Below are 25,300 nucleotides of genomic sequence, written 5' to 3' on the forward strand. Positions count from 1 at the left end.
TGGAGGGGGGGGGGGAATCAATGAATGAAATGATAATAAAGGAGAGCAAAGCAAACGCAATGAACCAAAAGGACAAACAAAGTAAAAGGAAAAGTACTGTTGATGCAAGCCAAAGCCAGGCTAAAGCCTGAACCTGAACTTGAGGCTGAGGGGTGAGCAGCTGACACATGCAGATGCAGTGAGTCAAGGACAAGGAAAGACGAACTGTAAGCATCCAACAGGGTCTTGACGTGTCAAGATTTCATTGGTTTCAGTAGTACGTTTGGTTGACCAGAGTTTAATTAGTCTGAAAAGAAGATAAAGCCATTATAATAAAGTGTGTTTTTTTTTTTTTCGTTTCTAAAAAAAAAAAAAGAAAAGTGTTTTTGCAAACTTCGGATGTGTTTGAGAGGGTATTAAGCTGTTTAGATTAATACATATTTTTATAATATTTTTGTACCATACGAATTTTTAAAAAACTTAAAAAACATTAGTATAACAATATTATCAAACGGAACTTTATTTTTTGAATTTTACTAATACGTATTTTAAGCATATTTAATAATTTTTATTTTTAGAAAAAAAAATTTATTGACAATTTTTTAAATTTTCAAAAGTGAACGTGTTAATATGTATCCTACCGGACCCTTATTTTTGTTTGGTTCTATAACATTAGGACATTCATCGGCTAGTTCATAACGTGTTCTTGCTTTGCACAAGCATTGCAGTGCCATTGGAACCATGACATGTGCCAGAACACAGAAGGTGTTCCATATTGTCAGCCATCACATGTGGGCAATAACTGATAAGAATGAAGAAGAGAGCAGATAGAGAGAGAGAAGCACCTGATTGTCACACCATAATCTCAAAAGTTATGGATTACCAAAGGGTAGAGCCGTAGCCGTAGGGTGTCTTTGAAAGTACAAAATTCAGCCTTTTTCAGACCAGCTCAGGCAAACCGACTACCGCTGAAACACTTGATAGTTTCTGTACTTCCCTGCAACTTTTTTTTTTTTTTTACGTTGCCAAGGAATAGTATTACTTAAATGCTTCTCATTTTAAATGACCAAGTTACCCCCTTTTCTTGCTTTCCTTAATTAATGAAGCCTACTGTTTCAGATATTTTCTGCCAATGTAATAACCCTTTTTGGGCTTTTATTTGTCAATAAGACTTCATTAAACAAGACACAAGAGATTAGTAGATTACCATCTATTGCGCGAACACCATTAGTATAAATATCCTCGAACAATCTTATGACACAAACATTCTTTCCTTTTCAGTGTTGATAGTCAACTTCCTATTATGTCTGAGCCATATGCCCAACAAGTTAATTTTTTTCCCTAATACCCAAATAATCAAACATCATATAATAATTAGCCTTTCTTTATAAATCATTTTCCATATTATTGTTCGAATTTTCAATTTATTGTCCTTTTAAATGGCTTAAGCAAAGGAAAAGAGAGGGAGGTACGTACACTAAAATATTTTGAGTGGCAATAATATGTCCAACTCGAGATCTTTGTCTTTTTGGCATTATACATGCTTTGGCATTTGCCTCAAACAATTCAAAATAGAAAGATGTACGAATTTAACGCATTAAATCTCTAAAATTACTCGCATCAATCAAGCTAAAAATGTGTAAATTTGTAAAAATTTTACATTATTATGTAAATTTACACTAACACTGTTTACTTTGCATATAATTTTTTAGTCTTTCTTTACATACTCAAGGGTAAAAAAAAAAAAAAAAAAAGAGTGGGCGGTAGTTATTATGTGAAGAAAGAAAAACAATTAAAAAATAAGAAAAATTGATATTTTAATATGATATAATGTGAAATAGATAATCTAATATAAGATGTTTTAAAAGTGAGTATACCATATAGAAAAAGTAGGTTTTTATGCTAAATAAATTGAATTTTTCGCATGAGCTAATGTGAATGGTCTTAGCTTTCAATTTTTTATTTAATTTCTTTCTTATTGAAAGTTCGAAAATGTGTTAAAAACAAAAGAGCTGTTTAGACCACCAAATTAAATATTACAGCTCGATTGATTTTATTCTAACTTATACTAAGTACGGAATAGAGCAAATGCAAGCGGATAAACACAATAACTACTTTAAGCCATATTCATTAAAACACAGCAGTAAAATGAAAGCTAAAAGAGTAGGGAAGAAAAATGCAAACACAAGATAACACGCTGATGTATTATCGAAGAGAAAACCAAAGTACTCGGCGTAAAACCTCTCCACCACCCTCCAAGTGGTAAATCGATCCTCTAGACAATCAGTTGGAATACACGAGTAACAAAAGACCCTCCAAGCCTAATCTACCTAATGCACCTAAGCCCTCTAAGCTCCTATTCCAACAAGGCTTCTCAGAACTGTGTCTTGTCTAGCTCTCTGGATCCCGCAATACGCCCGATTGCATCCGCCAAAGCTTGGCTTCTTCTAATGCTTCCCAGCAGCACCAAAACCTCACTTGACACTCTGAAAGGGTGTGGAAAGTGTTTGGGCAATCAGTCTCTCAATGATATAGAAATGAAGAGGTAGGAGTTGAGGAAAAACCACAATGGCTTGTGTAGAGAATTGTGGGTATAACAATCTCTAATTCTCAAGGGTTGTGGCTAGGGTTTTCTCTCATGAACACTCCTCAACATCTGTGGGTAATGTGTGTATATATAGTGTAAGTAGAGATAATATGTATCAGATATAACAGATTGGCAAAACAGAATGTATTGCAAGTGTTGATGCCCATTTTTGCAAATTTGTATCCAAAGGCTCAGTAAGTCTACTGAGAAGAAAAATACACGGCAGGCCCAAAAGGGCCCAGCAGGATCAAGATAAACAGCAAGAACAACAATCTGGTATGGCAAAAAATGCCAAACCATGAAGCAATCACCCAAACTAGAGGGAGGCACAATGATCCAACAAGGCCCAACCCCCCAAGAAAGGGACAACTCATAAAACTTGGCCTGTCGGAGATGCAACCCACACTAGAAAAAGCCAAAAAGTGCATGGCAAGATATGCGCACCCATTCTCAGATCTCGGCAAACGTATGAAACAACAAAAAGGTAAAGCACGCGTACGACCAATGCATCATCAGCCTGTACCTAGCCACTATGGGAAAGGGTGAGGTCATGGGTGAAGGCACGGTCTGGCGGTGGGGAGAGGAGTGGAAACCCATTCTTGTGGTTCTTGCTTAAGCTCTTTCGGTGGGCACAGTCCTGCTGGGATGACATGTCACCCAAAAGAGGTAAAGGTGAGTAAGAACCACTGGGTGCATGCCATGAGAAACCGAGAGGGAGAGGGTACACACCGAATGAGTAGAAAAGAAACTTTCATTGTCTAAAAGCCACAGGTCAATGGTGGTAGTCAAAACCATTGACTCGATGGTCGGCAAAAGGCTCCCATATCAGACAAAGGGCCATTAAAAGGCTAGAACAGTAAAACCGATCACGGCAGGCTTTATATAAGAGACCTGTGGCTGTGTACAAAAAGGAAGATGAGAGAAAGAATGGAAAGAAAGAAAAAGAGAGAAAAGATAAACAAAATAACAGAGAAAGGAAGAAAGGAAGAAAGAAAAACAGAGTTTTTTTATGGCAGGCATGCACTCAAATGGGTTAACCTACTCTTTCCCTCAATAGTCTTGCTCTATATTAGAGGCAAACGGTTTATACTCAGGCACACACCATTTAGGGCTGGACTCTCAAAGCAACTAATTTCTTCTCTAAAGTTACTTGCGTTGAGGGATCAGTTTTCCCTTCCCTGGTTAGAGCCTCGTGGTAATACTTTGTGTGGCAGAACCATTCCTTTGATTCTACTAACCCCATTCTACCCCTTATTTAAGTTTTATTATTTGAACATGAGGCCTTTTAAGTCATTTACTTTACTTATTGTGGCAGAAATAGTGACTGTACTCTCTTTTCATTATCTATATTATATCTACCTGCCATAACCTCTTAACAATGACTCTGCCTGCTGTGAGTTTATAAACAGACTTTTGCAGACGTGGTGTGGTTTGTGCATAAGCCGGGCCAAGGTGTGTTCCAATTGGGCCAGTCCTGACTCCTTTACTTAGAAACAACTCCGGCCTAGTACGGTAGGAAGTAGCCCAATATCATGATCCAAGCCCACCACCTTACACACGGCAGAAAGTTTTGTTACACAGCAAAAAAGTCAATCTTGCGGCAGAAACTAGAGAAAAGTCTTCTGCGGCAGAAACAAAGGATAAGTCCACTTTGCTATGTCTTATCTTGGACTTGGACTTAACGTTTGCGCACAAGCCGGACCAAATTGAGTTGCAATTGGACCGGTCTCAACTCCCTTACTCAGAACACTCGGGCCCACTACTGCAGGAGGCAGCCCAGCCCAACGCATAACACAAAAACGGCCTATACAGCAAGTATTTCGCGGGAAGGCCTTACCCGTGAGACACTCATGAAACCCAGCTATCACCAACCTATCCTGACTCTTCGCATTTCAGTCATGTGTCGGGCACATGCTTCACTTCGCAGGAAGCCTTCTCCAAAACTACCTACGAAAACTTCTTGCTCTTCACTTTGTCTTAAGTCCTCACACTCTCTCTCTCTCTCTCTCTCTCTCTCTCTCTCTCACAACTCTTACAAAAAATTGCACATGAAATACAGGATACAAAAAATTAAACAAAATTATAATCAAATTTGACACAAAATTAAAGCTAACATAAAATAGTTGTTATGGGGATAAAAGCTCAAATTCATGTATTGGGCCTAAGGCCCTATTTGAAGACTAAAAGTTTGTCTGAAGGGGAGTAAATAATTGAGAAAGACCCCAGGTGGGAGAGATATCTTGAAATGATCGATATGTATACTTCGAAGAGAGCATCAGTAGTCCGAAGAGTGTGTTCTCCCCGAATATAAAAAGCCTCAGTCATGCAAGTACCTGGAAAGTTCGACTGACCTTCTTAGTAATTCCAATGATAAGGATAAACTTCAGGCATGTATGGAGATGATAAGAACAGATAAATATTTAAAAGAAAAGCTGCTACCACTGCATTAAATGCACTGCAGCAACTTTTCTGGCCTCATTAATGTAGAGAAGACCTCTAAACAGTGTAATCTCAACTACCGTCACTCATGGAGAACCGACGAAACTACCTGATAGGACGTATATTCAAGTGAACGTTTAGATGAAGACAAATGGACGATCAAGATGGCTTAAAAGAAAACTATATAAATGTAAAAGACCTCTTAGAAAGAGGGGGAGGAAAGAAAGAGGGGAGCTAGGATAATTGTTTTAGCCTTTCAAACATTAATTTGCCTCTTCGGACATCAACCAACCTGAATTTGACGTGTGTTTTCATACTTGTTCATCCTTTGTGATCTGCATGAAACGTTGTTTAGATCACTCAGTCTAGCTCTTTCATCTACTCTCTACAAATTTATTATGTTAAGCTTGTTTAACTCATATTCTATATCTTTTGAGCTTGGGCTACAAACAAAGATCCTACAGTTGTAAATTACAACTTTACTCTTACGTTTATTTTATAAGTTTTTTTTTTTTATCTCACTTTTAACAAATAAGCTATGGAAAGAAATTCCTTGCGATAAAAGAAGGCGGCATAAGCATTTGTATTGGTATAAATAAAGTCGGTTTTTAAATGGTAAAATAATAATAATTCTTATACAAATCCGAGTGTGAATGCTCGGCAATTTTTTTTTTCATAAAGAATGTTTCACACTGTACATTTATAAACTAAAAACATGTTTAAAAACAGACAGTGACTATGCGAAAGAGGGGAAATTATGTTATGAGATTTAAAAAAAAAAAAAAAAAAAAAACGAAGGTTTGTTTGAAGCTTCATTGATGGATCCCGACCCCTTCACGGCGAGTTTGTTCAAGTGGGACCCGCGAGGAGTTGTCCCAGCTGCAACAAACCGGTTGCTGGAAGCGGTGGCGCCACCACAAGCAGTGTACTCGGTGAGGCCAAGGGAACTGGGAGGGCTTGAGGAGTTGTTCCAAGCTTATGGGATCAGATACTACACTGCGGCGAGGATAGCAGAGCTTGGGTTCACGGTGAATACGCTGTTGGACATGAAGGATAACGAGCTGGACGACATGATGAACAGCCTCTCTCAGATATTCAGGTGGGACCTCCTCGTCGGAGAGAGGTACGGTATTAAAGCTGCAGTTAGAGCAGAACGCAGACGCCTCGATGAGGAGGACTCTCGCCGCCGCCACCTCCTCTCCCCCGACACCACTACCAACACCCTCGATGCTCTCTCCAAGAAGGTGATCTATACATTCCATTTACTCTTATCAACTTTGTTCAATTCCTTTACTTTTTTTTTTTCTTTTTTACTCTTTGCGCCAATGGGCTTACCACCTTAGGCTTGAACAAAAGAATTTGGAAAACAATAAAGATAGCGTCAATTTTACATTTTTACTTAAAATATATATATATATATATATATATACTATAAAAAAAAAAAAAAAAAAAAAACAAAAAACACAAAACAAAACAAAAACAAATAACTACTTTATTTTCTATGGTGTTGCTGTTGCTTTAAACTTTCAGCGATGGGTCTCAATCTGTAACATTGCTGTATGAATAATCCAGAGGATTTTTCTAGTAATGTTATTGNTAGTCCGAAGAGTGTGTTCTCCCCGAATATAAAAAGCCTCAGTCATGCAAGTACCTGGAAAATTCGACTGACCTTCTTAGTAATTCCAATGATAAGGATAAACTTCAGGCATGTATGGAGATGATAAGAACAGATAAATATTTAAAAGAAAAGCTGCTACCACTGCATTAAATGCACTGCAGCAACTTTTCTGGCCTCATTAATGTAGAGAAGACCTCTAAACAGTGTAATCTCAACTACCGTCACTCATGGAGAACCGACGAAACTACCTGATAGGACGTATATTCAAGTGAACGTTTAGATGAAGACAAATGGACGATCAAGATGGCTTAAAAGAAAACTATATAAATGTAAAAGACCTCTTAGAAAGAGGGGGAGGAAAGAAAGAGGGGAGCTAGGATAATTGTTTTAGCCTTTCAAACATTAATTTGCCTCTTCGGACATCAACCAACCTGAATTTGACGTGTGTTTTCATACTTGTTCATCCTTTGTGATCTGCATGAAACGTTGTTTAGATCACTCAGTCTAGCTCTTTCATCTACTCTCTACAAATTTATTATGTTAAGCTTGTTTAACTCATATTCTATATCTTTTGAGCTTGGGCTACAAACAAAGATCCTACAGTTGTAAATTACAACTTTACACTTACGTTTATTTTATAAGTTTTTTTTTTTTTTATCTCACTTTTAACAAATAAGCTATGGAAAGAAATTCCTTGCGATAAAAGAAGGCGGCATAAGCATTTGTATTGGTATAAATAAAGTCGGTTTTTAAATGGTAAAATAATAATAATTCTTATACAAATCCGAGTGTGAATGCTCGGCAATTTTTTTTTTCATAAAGAATGTTTCACACTGTACATTTATAAACTAAAAACATGTTTAAAAACAGACAGTGACTATGCGAAAGAGGGGAAATTATGTTATGAGATTTAAAAAAAAAAAAAAAAAAAAAACTTCTACCAAAAAAAGATTTAAAAAATAACTAAACATAATGAATAGAGAAAAACAATACTGACATGGGCAAACTTTTTTGTGTTTTGGGAAGTCTAGCCAAAGAGTGAATCGAGTAATTCTGAGTCTCTGACTAGTTTCATTTGGACTATCAAGTTTCTTTTCTTTTTTTTTTTGATAAGATGGACTATCAAGTTTCAAAGTCCATAAAATTCAAAACAACTTTCTTCTTTTCCCAGTGATAAAAAAAGTGATGAAGACCGCAAATGACAAATACTCCTAGTAGAGAGGTGTCAGGCATAGGAGCAAAGGGGCAGTTTGGGAAACCCAAAAGAGAACTGTCCATATAGAAAGCAACAGCTTGCCACCTCTGCAAAACAGTTCTCAGTTCTCTCACAAATAGACAGAGAGAGAGAGAGAGAGTCAGAGTCAGAATTTAATAAGCTGTGGACTGTGCGAAGGTTTGTTTGAAGCTTCATTGATGGATCCCGACCCCTTCACGGCGAGTTTGTTCAAGTGGGACCCGCGAGGAGTTGTCCCAGCTGCAACAAACCGGTTGCTGGAAGCGGTGGCGCCACCACAAGCAATGTACTATAAAAAAAAAAAAAAAGACACAACAACAACAGCAACAGCAACAACAACCTACAAGCCTATGCTAGCTTTTCAATTAATTTGATTGACGTATCATGCCAAAATTATAATAAATAATTATTTTTCATAGTTTTTATTATTATTTATTATTGTGAGCTTTCAATGTCAACAGACCAGTATTCAAAGTAGTAAAATATGCAGTATTAAATGTAACATTGGTCCAAGAATTTTGAGTTCAATGTCAACAGATCCAAAGAAAATATACAAACAGGCAAAAATGGTAGAAGTTATATATAGATTTAGTCTAAGAATTTTGAGTTCAATATCACAACATCCAGAGAAAATTATTGATGTAATAAGTTCCTCAGATCAAAGTTCATGCAACTTCTTCGTAAAGGAACTGTTTGAATGATATCTATCTTGATTCCCGCTAGCTAACAAGTGTCAAACTCAGTAGTCAACACTTTCCGCTTTTTTTTCTTGAATAATTCAGACATACACTGTTATATTAGTGCTCTGCTCACTATTAGACTTTAGTGATATTTTAATTATTGGTTTGCAACACGTGTGGGTTTATTAGTTATGATAAAAACATATTTATATATATGTATCATGCATGGCATGGACAGGGCTGTCGGAAGAGCCGGTGCAACAGGAGAAGGAAGCGGTGGGAAGCGGCGGAGGTGGGACGTGGGAAGCGGTGGCTGGGGGCGGAAGGAGGAAACAGCGGCGGAGGAAGGGTCAAAGGAAAGTGGTGGACGTTGACCATGATGACAATGAGTTGGGTGCAGATCATGACGATGACATGAATGGTAATGTTGGAAGTGAGAGACAGCGAGAGCACCCCTTCATTGTGACTGAGCCCGGCGAGGTTGCACGCGGAAAGAAGAACGGCCTTGATTACCTTTTCCATCTCTACGAGCAGTGCCGTGATTTCTTGATCCAGGTCCAGAACATTGCCAAGGAGCGCGGTGAAAAATGCCCCACCAAGGTATATTTCATTCTCATATATATTATTATTAGCTGACCAACCATTCCAAACCAATAACCATAGCCTAGCTCCGCCTCCATCTCTACCTTCTTCTTCATCAATCTTCAAGCTTTTAGGTTAACTTTAACTTGCATCTGGACGGTCCAGATACGACACTTGCTTTCCCCTTTGGGTCCACTTATTATAGTTATAAAGGTACTGTTGCATTATATCTCTTGCGGTCGCGCTGGCTAGGTGCAGTGGTGCACCGTCGAACTACTCCATATATAACTCGTGATTCCTGTCAGCTGGTACGTAGGCTGGTGGATCTGTCAAATGGGGCAATGAAATGTGGGTTAGCTAGCTGAAGATTCAGAGGGAATGCTTTAATTATTTCGTGTCCTATTTTGTCAGTCCCTACTGCATGGTGGCATGTCCTTCTTTCGACAGCTGCTGATTTTTATTCGTACCATTCAATAGTAAACCTCTCTATTACATCCCGGATTCTAAGGTGTATCCTTTGCTGCCTTTTTTTTTTTGTCCCCCCCAAGTACGGCATTTATATGCTTCTTGCGTGGTCTCGATTTTATTCATGAATTTGATCATTCTCTTCATACTTTTGATCGTGGCATCATATACTTTTTTTTTCCTTTGTCTGTCTTAGCTCGCAAGGGCCAAAGAGGATCTCTTCATTGGAAATTAAATTATAGTTCTTTCACAACAACACCTTCCTTGAACTTTGGCATCACTTTCATATAGGCTTACCGTATTTTCTCTCTATTCTCAAAAGTAATGTACACATGTCTATTGTCACCCATATTAACACTCAAATTAGGACGACTTTTCACATTTTATACCTCTATTGTTTTATGGTTGATTATATACGTGTATATATAAGCGAGAGTGAAAAAGTGTGTAAATTTTGGTATATATACCATATTATTTATTAATATATTCATTAAATTATACTCTTGAGTCTAAAATTTAGGCTTGTTTCTATTTTTAGCCTTTATGTTTGATATTGTTGTTATATTTATTTCTATTAGTAATCTAATTCTTAAGTGTTAGATAAATATTATCCATTAAGACAAGTTAATTATATAAGTTTTTATTTTTTATTTATTTATGAATATATAAGTTTATCTTTTTTAGTAATATAATCGTTAAGTGTCAAATAAATGTCACCCGGCCATATAAGTCAATTTATGTTAGTAATTTGACTATTAAATGTTGAGTAATTGCTATCCATTAAAATACCTCACTTATATAATATCAAGTGTTACAAAATTGAATCAAATGTGAAGAATTAAAATAAAAATTTGAAACATTGAGAACCAAAAGTATAATTTAAGTTTTAATATTAAATAATATAAATCTAAAGATTTATATAATATCAAATCATTTAAAATTTTATAATGAACAACACTATTCCATGGTTAATTCAAGAAATAAAATATTAAGCCTCTTTCACATGAGAGAAAGAGTCCTACATTAATAGGAAAGTCCTACATTAATAGGAAAGAGATACCATTTCTCATTATCAACTTAAATACTAGGAAAAATAAGTCTTCACTTGAATATATATATATATATATATAATGAGATAATGTGATTGTGATAATTAACGTGGTAACTAGTAAGGACTGTAAGGTTAATGATCTGTGATGTACATATCTGTCGCATACGTACAGGTGACAAACCAAGTGTTCAGGTTTGCAAAGAAGGCTGGAGCGAGCTACATTAACAAGCCTAAAATGCGACACTACGTGCATTGTTATGCCCTCCACTGCCTTGACGAGGAAGCGTCCAATGCACTGAGAAGAGGTTTCAAGGAAAGAGGGGAAAACGTTGGGGCTTGGAGACAGGCATGCTATAATCCTCTGGTGGCCATAGCAGCACGCCAAGGTTGGGACATTGACGCAATTTTCAATGCACATCCCCGTCTATCTGTTTGGTATGTACCAACCAAACTTCGTCAACTTTGTCATGCTGAGCGAAACCATGCCACAGCTTCAAGCTCTGTTTCTGGTGGGGCTGACCACATGCCCTTCTGAAAGACAAGGCGTCATCAGGTGCACTGACTACTATATGTTCTGTGAGAGAGGGAGAGAGTTCAAGGAACCCGGTCATATTAAATATTGTACGTGGGTCTCTAGAGGAAAATTTGTATTTCTATGACTGTACTAAATGATGACAGTCTGGTCATGTGAACTATTCCTATTGCTTTGTTATGTTTGATATCGTATTTTAACATTTTATATTCTACGTACCAATTATACCAATTACCAAAAGACAAATAATTTTATCTGTTTGTTGGTTAGTATTAGGTCTCTAATTTAATGATGATGTTATAACTCAATAACTAAAGTTGTCAGTGCTTTAGCAGTGTAAATCTCATCATTTAATTAATCTGAAGCTAAAAGCATGCTACTGCTAAAGATAATTATGAGACCATGAGATCATTTGCATCAGTTCATGCAAAAATTTGGTAAATTTACATATTTAAAATCTATTTCTTCAATTTTACATATTCATGTTTACAAAACACTCACATCAGTTTATTTTACATATTTATTCAATAAAACATTCATTTTTTCTCATTGTCATCTCTCTCACAAAACCAAGACAACCCACACAGCCACCATCATTCGACAACCCAACCACCATCATCAGGCCACACAACAACCTAGCCACCACCCCGTTCAACCAAGCTACCATCAATGAAATTCACATTGGGACTCAACCGAGCCACCATTGTCACCATCATCAAGCCACTATCATTAACCTACCCAAATCCAAAGATCCAAAAATCCATTTATTAGAAAGAGTGAGGGACGGCGGTAAAGATCATAGAGATCGAACCCATTGATCAAACAACGAGATTGATGGTGAAGCTGGCGGCGAAGCTAGGCGAACAGTGAAGCTTGATAGAGAGATCAAACCCTCCGGCCTGAAGCTTGAGTTAGAGAACGACGCCTCTAGCGATTTATGAGATGAGAGAGAGAGTGAGGTGAGAGTCAAGTACAGAGAGGAGAGAGAAAAATATAGTTGATCTAAGAGAGAAACGGAGAGGAGAAAGAAACAAATACTAAAATAATATATAGAACCTTGCAACATCAATTGAGAGATTGGGTTTGCTATGAGTGCTCCTATTCTCTCTAGAGAGGAAGAAGCCGAGTTAGCCCGTAGTAACAAAAAAGTGAAGGATGTACGCCACGCTGATTTCGAGGGTCACATGAGGGATGGCCATACTATGTTTCCCTCGAGTCCGGGGAATGCTCGACATCCTCTATCATTCAAGGATAAGCTCATGGGAGAGATACCCGGTGCTTATGTTCAAGCCTTTAATTTTTCTTAGCTAATGGAGGCAGACGAGGAATCGGATTCGGAGAGCGCCGAACTTAGAGAAGGGCTGGTTGCAGTTCCTTTCTCAAAAGAGATTAAGGCTCTTATTCGGTCTCCATGGAGTAAGAGTCTTATTGTTAAAGTCTATGAAGATCAGTTGATTTTCATTCCTCCATGGCTGACTGCTATCTCTGTGGAAGCTGTGGGAAGGCTTGACTGCGTAGACCTTGGTAAGGAATTTTTTCTAATCTGTTTTTCTATCAAAGAGGACTGTAAGGCCGTGCTTAGGAATGGTCCATGGTTTATAGGCTAGAATTTTTTATCCATTAGGCCATAGGAACCAAATTTTAAGCCAGCTGAGGCAAATATTTCATCGGTGGCAATTTGGGTGAGACTGAATGAGCTTCCCATAGAGTATTATCATGTAGAAGCCCTTCAAATCATTGGCAACGCAATCAGTAAAGTTCTACAAATTGATACGCACATAGCAAATGAGTCTAGGGGGCAATTTACGCGCTTATGTATTCAGGTGGACGTTGGGAAGCCTATGACCACAACTCTTCTCATTGGTGGGAAGGAGCAACCTGTGTGCTATGAAGGAATACAAAGATTATGTCTCTCTTACGGTAGAATTGGTCATCGGCGTGAAAACTGCCCTATACTGTCCGGAAAGATATTCCTCAGGCAAGGGAGGCCGAGGGAAAGGAGGATGCGTGGGTGAGTCATGGAGACGTTGGGCGTGATTCTGACAAACCAGGCACCATTCCGGGTATGTCCAAGGACAAAAGAGTGTGCGAGGACATGGTGGGAGAGGACACATTGGTGGACAATGCAAAGGACATGTACGGGCCATGGATTATGGTATCACGTAGAAGGAGTGGGAGCAAAGTGACAAAGAAAGTGGTCCCCATTGATTCAAGCACACCCAGGATGAAGGGGGAAGAAAAACTTGGGAAAATTGTTTAAAGGGAAGGCAAGAGGAAAGTGGGTTCGGAGATAAGTACATTTGAGGCCCAAATGGCTAATGTGGTTCAGTCAATTGCTAATGGGCCGAATCATATAAATAAAAGCCCAGGACAGCACCACGTGGAGAAGAATGGTCTAGAAGCTGAGTTAAGTCTCTCTGTTAGGGGCAAAAAAGGAATTGCAAGAAATAGGGCTTCCTTATCTGTTACTAATAAAGAGGTAGTCAACAAAGGAGAGTCCACTTCTGCGAAGTCTTCTTTTCTAGATAGTTTGAGTGTCAATGGGAATGCATCCTTTAATTTCAAAGCCAAGTCTTTTGGGCATTCGCCAAGCATTAACAACTATGGCCAACAAAGCCGAACTGAGCATATGGAGATGCAGCCATCAGCTCAAGCGGGGGCTCAAGAAATTTCTAAAATGGTGGAGGAAGGGGATGGTGAGTCTTCTCAGTTCAAAATTTACTCGGATGGGTTAGAGCAAAGTGCAAGGGACCAGTGAGTGATGTGGTGGCTAAGAAGAAGCCAGGTACAGGCCATGGTGGGGCAGAGCAAATGGAGTTTGAAGAAGAGGAAGGTGTGGGTCCGCCCCCTTCTTAAGAAGTCTCTGTTGTCTTTCTTTCCTATGGTATCCATGAATTTAATTGTATGGAATTGTAGAGGCGCCTTGAAGCCCAATTTTCAAGACTATGTTCATGATCTTGTTCGTCAACACGATCCAGCAATTTTTGTGGTTACGGAGACCCATGTTGGGGGTGCTAGAGCTCGAGATATCACAGAAAGATTACCGTTTGATGGTGCTATACACACTGAGACTATTGGTCGAGCAGGGGGTTTATGGTTATTATGGAATTCTAACAAAGTTGAAGTGTCTTTTCTGGCTAGCTCGGAGCAAGAAATTCATTCCACAATTAAGGTAATTTCCTCTAACTTTAATTGGATGTTCTCTGCTGTGTGTGCTAGTCCTAAAAGTGCTGAAAGATACATATTGTGGAATAATCTTGCTAATGTAGCTGATATTCATAAAATGCCTTAGGTCATTGCTGGAGATTTTAACGAGCCTCTTACTGGTGCGGATAAGTTTGGTGGTAGAGTGGTTAGCGTCAATCAAGCCTTAGCATTTAAGGAATGCTTGGATAAATGCAATATGGTGGATTTAGGATTCACAGGTCTGAGATTTACATGGACTAATGGTCGGGAAATTCAGGACTTTATTCAAGAAAGGATTGACAAATTTTTTGTTAATCCGGACTGGTATCTTATATATCTGGAAGCTAGAGTAACGCACCTCACCCGATGTCACTCTGATCATTGCCCACTTCTCTTGGAAACAAAGCCTCAAAATAGGGTACAACTTGACCAGCCCTTCAAATTCCAGAGATATTGGCTTTCGGATTTATCCTTTCCAAAGATTGTGTCTCAGGCTTGGCGACAACCTACTCAACTTCATGAAGCCATTCAGAAATTTGCTAATGATGCTACTGTCTAGAACAAGGATCATTTTGGCAACATTTTCTCGAAGAAGAATCGGGTTAAAGCTCATTTAAATGGGCTTCAAAGGATTATTGCTATCAGGCCTTCAAGCTATCTGTTAGAGCTTGAAAGAAATCTAAATCAAGAGTTGGAGGAGATTCTTAATCAAGAACACGTACTGTGGGATCTTATATCTCGATTGAATTGGATGGTGCAAGGGGACCGAAACACGGATTTCTACCATGTATCTACTCTAGTGAGGAGAAATAGGAACCAAATTACTACTATAAAAAATAGTGTGGGGGATTGGTTAGTTAATGAGGCAGAGGTGATGGATTTTATCCGTAGGGGGTTTTGTGATACTTATTCTTTATCCCACATTTCTTCTAAGTGGCTGGTAAGACCAGTCCATTCAAGGCAGGCTTGTTTGAATGATAAGGAAAGAGATCGTTTATGGTCCAGGGTGACAGATGAAGAGATTAAAGTAGGGTTATGGTCGATGAAAGCGAATAAAGCCCCTAGCCCGGATGGGCTTCATACGGGTTTTTTTCAATTTTTTTGGCCAACTTTGGGTGATTCGGTGATTCGGGAAGTTAAGCAGATATTTGACTTAAGGGAAATGCCGGAGTATCTGAATCGGACTCTTATTGTGCTTATTCCAAAAATCCAAGGGCCTAAAACTCTTGGGAATTACAGAGCTATCAGTCTCTGTAACATAGTTTATAAAATTGTTACGAAGATTATTGTAGGCCGCCTAAGACCTTATCTAGAGAAGCTTGTCTCCCCTATCCAATCGGCGTTTGTCCCTGGCTAGAAAGGGATAGATAATGCAATCATTGTCCAAGAGTTAATTCACTCGATAAGTAGGAGAAAGGGTGTCGTAGGGTAAATGGCAATTAAAATAGATCTTGAAAAAGCCTATGATAAGCTTGAATGGAATTTTATTTGAGAAAAGCTTATGGAGATTAATTTGCCCCAGGAGTTAATTGAGCTAATTATGAGTTATGTGTACTCAGTTTCATCCTCGATTCTATTTAATAGTGGAAGTCTCAAAACTTTCTTTCCATCGAGAGGAATTAGGTAAGGGGGCCCCTTGTCTTCTTATATTTTCATATTATGCATAGAGTATATTGGTAAGCTAATAGAAGAGAAATGCAGCCAGAAGCTTTGGAACCCAGTGAAATCTTCGCAAGGAGGATTGTTTTTCTCCCATATTATGTTTGCAGATGATGTGGTGTTATTTGCCAAGGCTGATCATGGCAATTGTGTGGCCATAAAGGATGCTCTTGACACTTTTTGTAGTAGAATTGACCAAACAATCAATGAAGCGAAGTCTTGGGTTTTCTTTTCTTCAAATGTGGACAGAGATAGCAGGGATGCGCTTTGTGGCGTGTTGAGTTTTACCTCAACCCAGAATTTAGGCAAATATCTTGGGATTCCCATTAAACATCCAGGCTCTCCGATGGATGTTAACTTCATTTTGGATAGGGTTAAGCAGAAGTTGGCCGGTTGGAAAGCCAACCTTTTATCTCCGGTTGGCCGTACTGTTTTGATCCAAGCCTCTTCTTCAACAATCTCCGCTTATGTCATGCAATGTGCTCTTCTTCCTAACAAAATTCTAGAGGGCATTGATCAGGTAAATCGGAATTTTCTTTGGGGGTTGTCTGAAACAGTTAGGAAAATCCATTGGGTGGGATGGAATAAGGTGACAAAACCAAAGAAAGTAGGTGGTCTTGGATTACAAAGTGCAAAAGGTAGAAACATTACATTGTTAACTAAACTGAATTGGAGACTGCATACCGAAAATGAGAGCCTCTAGGCTCGTGTGATTAAAGCAAAATACTGCTCCACGCAAAGAATTAATTCCAGGAATTCGAGCAGCCTCCCTTGCTCTCAAACCTGGAAAGGTATTAAAAAAGGCACAAACTTGTTCCAACAAGGATCTAGGTGGGTGATTGGAAGAGAAAGCAACTTGAGTTTCTAGTATGATAATTGGTCTCAAAAGGGGCCGCTTAGGCAATTGATCCAAGGCCCTTTGCCTTTGGGGGTGGCTGAATGGAAAGTTAAGGAATTAACATCCATTGGGGGTTGGAATTGGGATATGGTTCCATTTGACATACCCCAAGACATAAAAATGGAGTTTCAAGCCATTCCTTATGCGTTCGCTGCTAGTAGCAAAGATAGATTAATGTGGAGGGACTTGCCGAGGGGTGATTTTACCGTGAGAAGTGCCTATAATATGGCAGCTGGGGTGGATCGGCTACCAGACTTTAATGGAGGTTAGATTTGGAAGCTTCAAGTCCTCCCAAAGATTCAGTTTTTCTTGTGGAAATGCACACACAATGTCATTGGAGTTAATGAATGCCTTGCTGCCAGGGGAGTGAATACTAATCCGTTGTGTCCTCTATGTCGTAAAGAACTTGAATCTATCATTCGTGCCCTTCGGAATTACGAGAAGATTAGGGCTGTATGGAATGACCTTGACGTAGTGGGTTTTGATAGAGATTTTTTTTCCTCAAATATTGAAGATTGGATGGTGATAAATGGGAAATTGGACATAGCAAAAAATCAGAATTCCCCTCTGTGGAAAATTCTGTTTTCTTTTGCCTTGTGGAATATTTGGAAGAAGTGGAACAATTTTGTTTTTAAAGGGCAGTCTCTAAATCCTAGGTTAGCTAACTTCATCTTCAATCATGCTTTGGAATTTTTCTTTTGTATTGGATCATCCAATACTGTTCGGACTAAGGTGTTAAATCTGGTGAAATGGGATAGGCCTGAGATTTGGTGGATGAAATTGAATACTGATGGGTCATCTTTGGGGAACCTAGGAAGTGCGGGTGGAGGTGGTGTTATTCGTGACTGGTCTGGGAGATGGGTGGCTGGATTTGCTAGGAAGATTGGCATAGCGACGAGTTTACTGGCTGAACTTTGGGCCATTCATGACGGATTGATGCTGTGTATTGATCGAAATTTGGCTATGGTCGAAGTGGAGTTGGATGCTAAGGCAGTAGTGGACATGTTAGCTAACCCTCTGTACTCAAACAATACTATTTACCCTTTGACAGAGGACTGCAGGTACCTAGTTTCCCAAATTCCTCATGTTAGAATCAAACACTGTTATCGCGAGGCCAATAGGTGTGCGGACAAACTTGCCAAAATGGGGGCCAACCAGAATCAAAAGCTTATTATTTATGAAGATCCGCTTGGTGAATTAGGTGAGATTGTGGAGGCTGACCTTAATGGGGAGAGTACTGCTAGGCAGTGTCCTGGAAATTTTGTAATGCCTTAGCTTTTCTTTTCTATTGTATCCAGATAACCAAAAAAATAATAATAATAATAAATAGAAGTAATAATAATAATAAATAGAAGAGCTACAGTAACTGTGTAAATATTAACCGTGTAAATATACTTTACACGGTTACTGTAGCAAGTGTATAAATATACATATCTTTACACACTTTTAGAAGCACTGATGTGGAGCATTTTTGAGGCAAAATGTGTAAAAGTAGTGTCTTTTTCTATTATATAAGATCAGTGGATGCTCTGAGAGGGAGGCATTGATCCTGGAAAAATGGAAAATATTTGCGACACACTATATTTATGATTTTCTGATGATTTGTAGTTCATAGTTAGGACATCTTATTTCTTAATGAATGATGTGAGGTTGCAAGTATTAGAGACACGGGAAATTATTGGATAGTCTACAACCAATGCTCCTGGACTGTACAATAATTATTCTAGCTAGTGACTATAAAAGAAGGTTGTTGTGATGAAATAAAGGTTAAACAACTACACGGTAACAAAATAAAACAAAAATAAGGCACTGACATGAGCTTGAGAGTTGAGATGAAAAATATGGAATATATATATATATATATATATATATTCTATTGGGTATAAATGTACTCATGAATACAATATATTTATAAGATTTTGTTAAGAACCACATAAAATCCATGAATTACAATCCTGTTTTAGAAGTTCCTCAAAAAAAAAAAAAAAAAAAAAAATCCTGTTTTAGAATGTGATACATAATGAATGCTTAAGAAGCTCCCCTTCCTCGATGTATATATGGCGTTCTTTTTTTCTTAAGTTTGGTTTGAGAGTCGCCTCTCCCTCCGTTTTAGGCTTGGGGAAGGTGTCTTTGTAGGGGATTCAAACCCCTCCCCCGGGAAGGATGGGTTGAGTGAAGGCTCGTAAGTCCTAACCCATTCTACCTCTTTTTATTTTTATTTTTATTTTTTTTCAGTATGAGGGTATAGGTTAGGACATCATCCTATTCTACTTCCACTATTCGTATAGCTAGGGCATTCAGCGTTTAATACATCATCTTCGTGGACTTGTCATGGTTGCTGGGCTACTCCCCCATATATATAATGTTAGATTTTAAGACGAAAATTAAGATACCCATAGCCATAATAATGTGCTCAAATTTTGTTATCACAAATTTGAATAAACACAACTTAAAGTTTTCCACTCATCCCTGAAATGAAGTATATACAAATTGCTTCTTTGATAAGCAAATTTATTCTCTAACACTTGTTACTAATAAAAAAATTATCTCTTATGATAATGTGGACTTAGCTAGAATTGGGGAAGTTTTGGCTGGACCACACCAATATCTACCGTGAGCTTTCTCATATTTGGTCTTGTAGGTCTTTCAAAGTCCAAATATGTGATAATATATATCTTTAAGGGAAAATATCCTTTTACATTTGTTTACATCTATCATTTTACATCAAGCATTCATAATTGATGCAAAAATGTTAACATTTTAACATATGAAAATGGATGTAAAAAAAAAAAAAAAAAAATTATGTTATGAGATTTAAAAAAAAAAAAAAAAAAAAAAACTTCTACCAAAAAAATATTTAAAAAATAACTAAACATAATGAATAAAGAAAAACAATACTGACATGGGCAAACTTTTTTGTGTTTTGGGAAGTCTAGCCAAAGAGTGAATCGAGTAATTCTGAGTCTCTGACTAGTTTCATTTGGACTATCAAGTTTCTTTTCTTTTTTTTTTGATAAGATGGACTATCAAGTTTCAAAGTCCATAAAATTCAAAACAACTTTCTTCTTTTCCCAGTGATAAAAAAAGTGATGAAGACCGCAAATGACAAATACTCCTAGTAGAGAGGTGTCAGGCATAGGAGCAAAGGGGCAGTTTGGGAAACCCAAAAGAGAACTGTCCATATAGAAAGCAACAGCTTGCCACCTCTGCAAAACAGTTCTCAGTTCTCTCACAAATAGACAGAGAGAGAGAGAGAGAGTCAGAGTCAGAATTTAATAAGCTGTGGACTGTGCGAAGGTTTGTTTGAAGCTTCATTGATGGATCCCGACCCCTTCACGGCGAGTTTGTTCAAGTGGGACCCGCGAGGAGTTGTCCCAGCTGCAACAAACCGGTTGCTGGAAGCGGTGGCGCCACCACAAGCAGTGTACTCGGTGAGGCCAAGGGAACTGGGAGGGCTTGAGGAGTTGTTCCAAGCTTATGGGATCAGATACTACACTGCGGCGAGGATAGCAGAGCTTGGGTTCACGGTGAATACGCTGTTGGACATGAAGGATAACGAGCTGGACGACATGATGAACAGCCTCTCTCAGATATTCAGGTGGGACCTCCTCGTCGGAGAGAGGTACGGTATTAAAGCTGCAGTTAGAGCAGAACGCAGACGCCTCGATGAGGAGGACTCTCGCCGCCGCCACCTCCTCTCCCCCGACACCACTACCAACACCCTCGATGCTCTCTCCCAAGAAGGTGATCTATACATTCCATTTACTCTTATCAACTTTGTTCAATTCCTTTACTTTTTTTTTTTTCTTTTTTACTCTTTGCGCCAATGGGCTTACCACCTTAGGCTTGAACAAAAGAATTTGGAAAACAATAAAGATAGCGTCAATTTTACATTTTTACTTAAAATATATATATATATATATATATGTACTATTTTTTTTTTTTTTTTAAAACCCTAAGTAATGCCCTTGAAGTTGTAGCACATAGACATGCCATCCAATTCCAATTACTACTGCACGAAGTAAGCTGGCCTTTTATGTCCTCAATAAGGTTACAGCCCACGAGGAATTGGGTTTGGCATTAACAAAATAAACTGTACATGATAGACATGGTAAAGAGAAGTGAATGGGCCGGACTGGAGATCAGTCAAGTCCAATTTTGATTATTTTTAAATATATTAGTGTATATACATGAGATTACACACAAATATAAAATAAGTAATGTCTCCTTAAAATTTTCAAAACTCATTATTTAAAAAAAAAAAAAAATAAGGGTCTGCTTGGTACATGTATTAAAACAACAGTTTTCAATTTTTTTTGAAAATACATGTGGGTAAAAAAGTATGCGAAAATACGTGTAATGTTTAAAAACTGAAAATATGTATTTAAACACATGTACCAAACATGCCCTAAACTTTGGCACACGAAGCATGCGTTTGGATTGGGTGTTTTGCCCAATTCTGCGTTCTGCGTTTTATTTGTGGGTTCCATGAGTATTATTTATGGACCCCTAAAAGTCATCAAAACACAGATTTCTAACAAAATTTGGGTTCCACGGCACTATTTACACATTTAAAAATTATTTTACTGTAATATTTTTAACAATAAATCTTTAATTTTCAGCAAATAAGCGATATTCAAATACTGTATGAGGTTGAATGATGAAACTACATAGTCTAGACATGCACTTTATCAATAATTGTCAGTTCACAAAATAAATTTTCCTGACTTAAGCTGAATTTTCTTTTTCTTTATGGAGGTAGACTTAATTTTTAATTAGGGACTTTCGATACATTATTTATCCTTGCTCTGCGGGGCTGTGACAATTTTTTTTCCACTGACTGAATTCAATGAGATGTGACTTGTGTGTGGCTTTATAGATTATAAAAAACGAATAAACCGGTTTATACGACTGTGAATTGGACAATAATCCGGTCCAACCGGTTTGAAAAGAAGCGGCTTTAAAAATCAAATAAACCGATTCAACAGTTCAATCTATCAAATTTTAATTTTAATTTTAATTTGATATTTGATCATTTTAGTTCTTTAAATTATCATAGGTTAAAATAATTAATCACTATTAATTTAATATTAATTTGCTTGTTTATACATTTTTTTTATTTGTACTTCGATTGAAGAATTAATATTTTTGTAATATAAATATATCTATTTATATTTTGCTATATCCATTTTCTTAAGATGGTGACACATGAATTTTATTATTACATGTAATAAATGAATATAAACAATTTTTTTAAAATCCTAAGTTGAGTCCAAATAGTTAACATACAATTTAATTTATTTGTAGGTTCTAATTATCTCAATTAGTAAAGTCTTTGATGGGTGTATAAGAGATTTAGAGTTCAACCCCTACTTACACAATTTAGTTTTTTCTTCTCATATATTGTTGAAAGTAGTTCAACTGGTCTATATAAAATAAGGATTGATTCCGCGTAACAAATAAAATAATCCCTCCGCGTGAAGACTAACAGTTTGAAGTTGCCCCGAAGGAAGCGTTGGTCGGCCAAAGCCTCAAATATTATAAGCGATGATTCCACTTGACAAAAAGCTGAGACAAAAGGCAAAAGACAAAGTGCAATAATAAAAAACTAAACACGCATGCATTAAGTTTTGGGAAATAATATTTGTATCTTGTAAAATTTGTTTGAGTATGTACTATATATGTATAGAATCGAATAGGGCTCTCTCTTCCATGCCGGACGAAATGGGTAACTACCCATAAAATGCTAACAATATAATTAGTTGTCAACGTTTTCAAACTATTTTTTTTTTTAGCACCTCGAGTCTCAAAAAATCGAGTTATGCGCTCATACCTCGAGTTTTTAATGCTCGATTTTTATAGTTTGACCTGGCCTAGTTCCACGTAGCATCCCACGTGGAACTCGAGTTTTTGAGGCTCGAGGTCTAAGCCCATACACCCAGAAAGAAACCAGAAAAAAATTAGAGCATGAAGAAAAAAAAAAAAAAACCCCGAAGAAGAAGAAAGAAGCCGCAAGCCAGAAGAAAAAAAAAGAAAAGGAAAACCCAGAAAGGCCGGCGCGACCGGGGCTGCAGTGCGGCCAGGGTCGGCGCGACCCAGGGCTCGCGCGGCCCGGGTCGCAGCGGTCGCGCGGCCCGCGCGGCCCTGGCCGCGCCTGCCCTGGGTCGCGCGCGACCCTGGCCGCGCTGCGGCGCCCGTTGCGCCGGCCTGGGTTGCCGGCTTCTCTTTTTTTTTTTTTTTCTGATGAGCACAGGTATTTCAGCATCTTTTTCTAGATTCTTTCTCTCTCTCTCTCTGATCTGATTTTTTTTTTTTGGTATTTTGGTTTGTCTCTCTGTGATCTGATTTTTCTTTTTTTTGGGTATTTTGGTTGGTAGATGAGAGAGTTAGATTTTTTATTTGAAAATCGAGTTTCTGATACTCGAGGTCCACGTAGACGCCACGTAGACGCCACATAGACCTCGAGTCTCAGAAACTCGAGTTCCAAACTCGACTTTCTGAGACTCGAGGTGCTACTAATCAATATTGTTTCTGAACCGGGTTAACTAACTAAATAGTTATAGAAAAAAAAATAGTTACCCATTTCGTCCTTTTTTTTTTGTCCCCCCCAAGTACGGCATTTATATCCTTCTTGCGTGGTCTCGATTTTATTCATGAATTTGATCATTCTCTTCATACTTTTGATCGTGGCATCATGTACTTTTTTTTTTTCCTTTGTCTGTCTTAGCTCGCAAGGGCCAAAGAGGATCTCTTCATTGGAAATTATAGTTCTTTCACAACAACACCTTCCTTGAATTTTGGCATCACTTTCATATAGGCTTACCGTATTTTCTCTCTATTCTCAAAAGTAATGTCCACATGTCTATTGTCACCCATATTAACACTCAAATTAGGACGACTTTTCACATTTTATACCTCTATTGTTTTATGGTTGATTATATACGTGTATATGTAAGCGAGAGTGAAAAAGTGTGTAAATTTTGGTATATATACCATATTATTTATTAATATATTGATTAAATTATACTCTTGAGTCTAAAATTTAGGCTTGTTTCTATTTTTATCCTTTATGTTTGATATTGTTGTTATATTTATTTCTATTAGTAATCTAATTCTTAAGTGTTAGATAAATATTATCTATTAAGACAAGTTAATTATATAAGTTTTTATTTTTTATTTTTTATGAATATATAAGTTTATCTTTTTTAGTAATATAATCGTTAAGTGTCAAATAAATGTTACCCGGCCATATAAGTCAATTTATGTTAGTAATTTGACTATTAAATGTCGAGTAATTGCTATCCATTAAAATTCCTCACTTATATAATATCAAGTGTTACAAAATTGAATCAAATGTGAAGAATTAAAATAAAAATTTGAAACATTGAGAACCAAAAGTATAGTTTAAGTTTTAATATTTAATATTATAAATCTAAAGATTTATATAATATCATATCATTTAAACTATTACATGGTTAATTTAAGAAATAAAATATTAACCCTCTTTCACATGAGAGAAAGAGTCCTACATTAATAGGAAAGAGATACCATTTCTCATTATCAACTTAAATACTAGGAAAAATAAGTCTTCACTGGAATATATATATATATATATAATGAGATAATGTGATTGTGATAATTAACATGGTAACTAGTAAGGTTAATGATCTGTGATGTACATATATGTCGCATACGTACAGGTGACAAACCAAGTGTTCAGGTTTGCGAAGAAGGCTGGAGCGAGCTACATTAACAAGCCTAAAATGCGACACTACGTGCATTGTTATGCCCTCCACTGCCTTGACGAGGAAGCGTCCAATGCACTGAGAAGAGGTTTCAAGGAAAGGGGGGAAAACGTTGGGGCTTGGAGACAGGCATGCTATAAGCCTCTGGTGGCCATAGCAGCACGCCAAGGTTGGGACATTGACGCCATTTTCAATGCACATCCCCGTCTATCTGTTTGGTATGTACCAACCAAACTTCGTCAACTTTGTCATGCTGAGCGAAACCATGCCACAGCTTCAAGCTCTGTTTCTGGTGGGGCTGACCACATGCCCTTCTGAAAGACAAGGCGTCATCAGGTGCACTGACTACTATATGTTCTGTGAGAGAGAGAGAGTTCAAGGAACCCGGTCATATTAAATATTGTACGTGGGTCTCTAGAGGAAAATTTGTATTTCTATGACTGTACTAAATGATGACAGTCTGGTCATGTGAACTATTCCTATTGCTTTGTTATGTTTGATATCGTATTTTAACATTTTATATTCTACGTACCGATTATACCAATTACCAAAAGACAAATAATTTTATCTGTTTTTTGGTTAGTATTTAGGTCTCTAATTTAATGATGATGTTATAACTCAATAACTAAAGTTGTCAGTGCTTTT

At 37.6% G+C, this 25,300-nt stretch overlaps 2 protein-coding genes across 2 annotated transcripts; both read left to right on the forward strand.

The window, feature by feature from the left end:
* Positions 1 to 5,823: 5,823 nt before the first annotated feature.
* On the forward strand, positions 5,824 to 11,268 carry LOC112034568 (floricaula/leafy homolog). Its single transcript, XM_065767097.1, has 3 exons — positions 5,824 to 6,248; positions 8,774 to 9,137; positions 10,808 to 11,268. The coding sequence occupies exons 1-3, from the start codon at positions 5,824 to 5,826 to the stop codon at positions 11,168 to 11,170; spliced, it is 1,152 nt and encodes a 383-aa protein (XP_065623169.1). The 3' UTR covers positions 11,171 to 11,268.
* An 8,878-nt stretch (positions 11,269 to 20,146) lies between these two features.
* Positions 20,147 to 25,015, forward strand: LOC112014158 (protein ALF). The gene is made up of 3 exons (XM_065767092.1): positions 20,147 to 20,654; positions 21,533 to 21,555; positions 24,611 to 25,015. Exons 1-3 carry the CDS (start codon positions 20,228 to 20,230, stop codon positions 24,971 to 24,973), a joined length of 813 nt encoding a protein of 270 aa, XP_065623164.1. The 5' UTR covers positions 20,147 to 20,227; the 3' UTR covers positions 24,974 to 25,015.
* The last annotated feature ends 285 nt before the right edge of the window (positions 25,016 to 25,300 follow it).

This window comes from Quercus suber, unplaced genomic scaffold (genome assembly GCF_002906115.3).
Source record: "Quercus suber isolate HL8 unplaced genomic scaffold, Cork oak 2.0 scaffold_772, whole genome shotgun sequence".
Classification (NCBI taxonomy): domain Eukaryota; kingdom Viridiplantae; phylum Streptophyta; class Magnoliopsida; order Fagales; family Fagaceae; genus Quercus; species Quercus suber.

Bases quoted from the DNA above. Each gene is read 5' to 3' on its own strand.
- LOC112034568 (XM_065767097.1), top strand. From the start codon at position 5,824: ATGGATCCCGACCCCTTCACGGCGAGTTTGTTCAAGTGGGACCCGCGA. The intron at 6,249-8,773 runs GGTGATCTATAC...CATGGCATGGAC, and splicing joins CTCGATGCTCTCTCCAAGAA to AGGGCTGTCGGAAGAGCCGG. The intron at 9,138-10,807 runs GTATATTTCATT...GCATACGTACAG, and splicing joins GTGAAAAATGCCCCACCAAG to GTGACAAACCAAGTGTTCAG.
- LOC112014158 (XM_065767092.1), top strand. From the start codon at position 20,228: ATGGATCCCGACCCCTTCACGGCGAGTTTGTTCAAGTGGGACCCGCGA. The intron at 20,655-21,532 runs GTGATCTATACA...TTTAATTTTCAG, and splicing joins CGATGCTCTCTCCCAAGAAG to CAAATAAGCGATATTCAAAT. The intron at 21,556-24,610 runs GTATGAGGTTGA...GCATACGTACAG, and splicing joins ATAAGCGATATTCAAATACT to GTGACAAACCAAGTGTTCAG.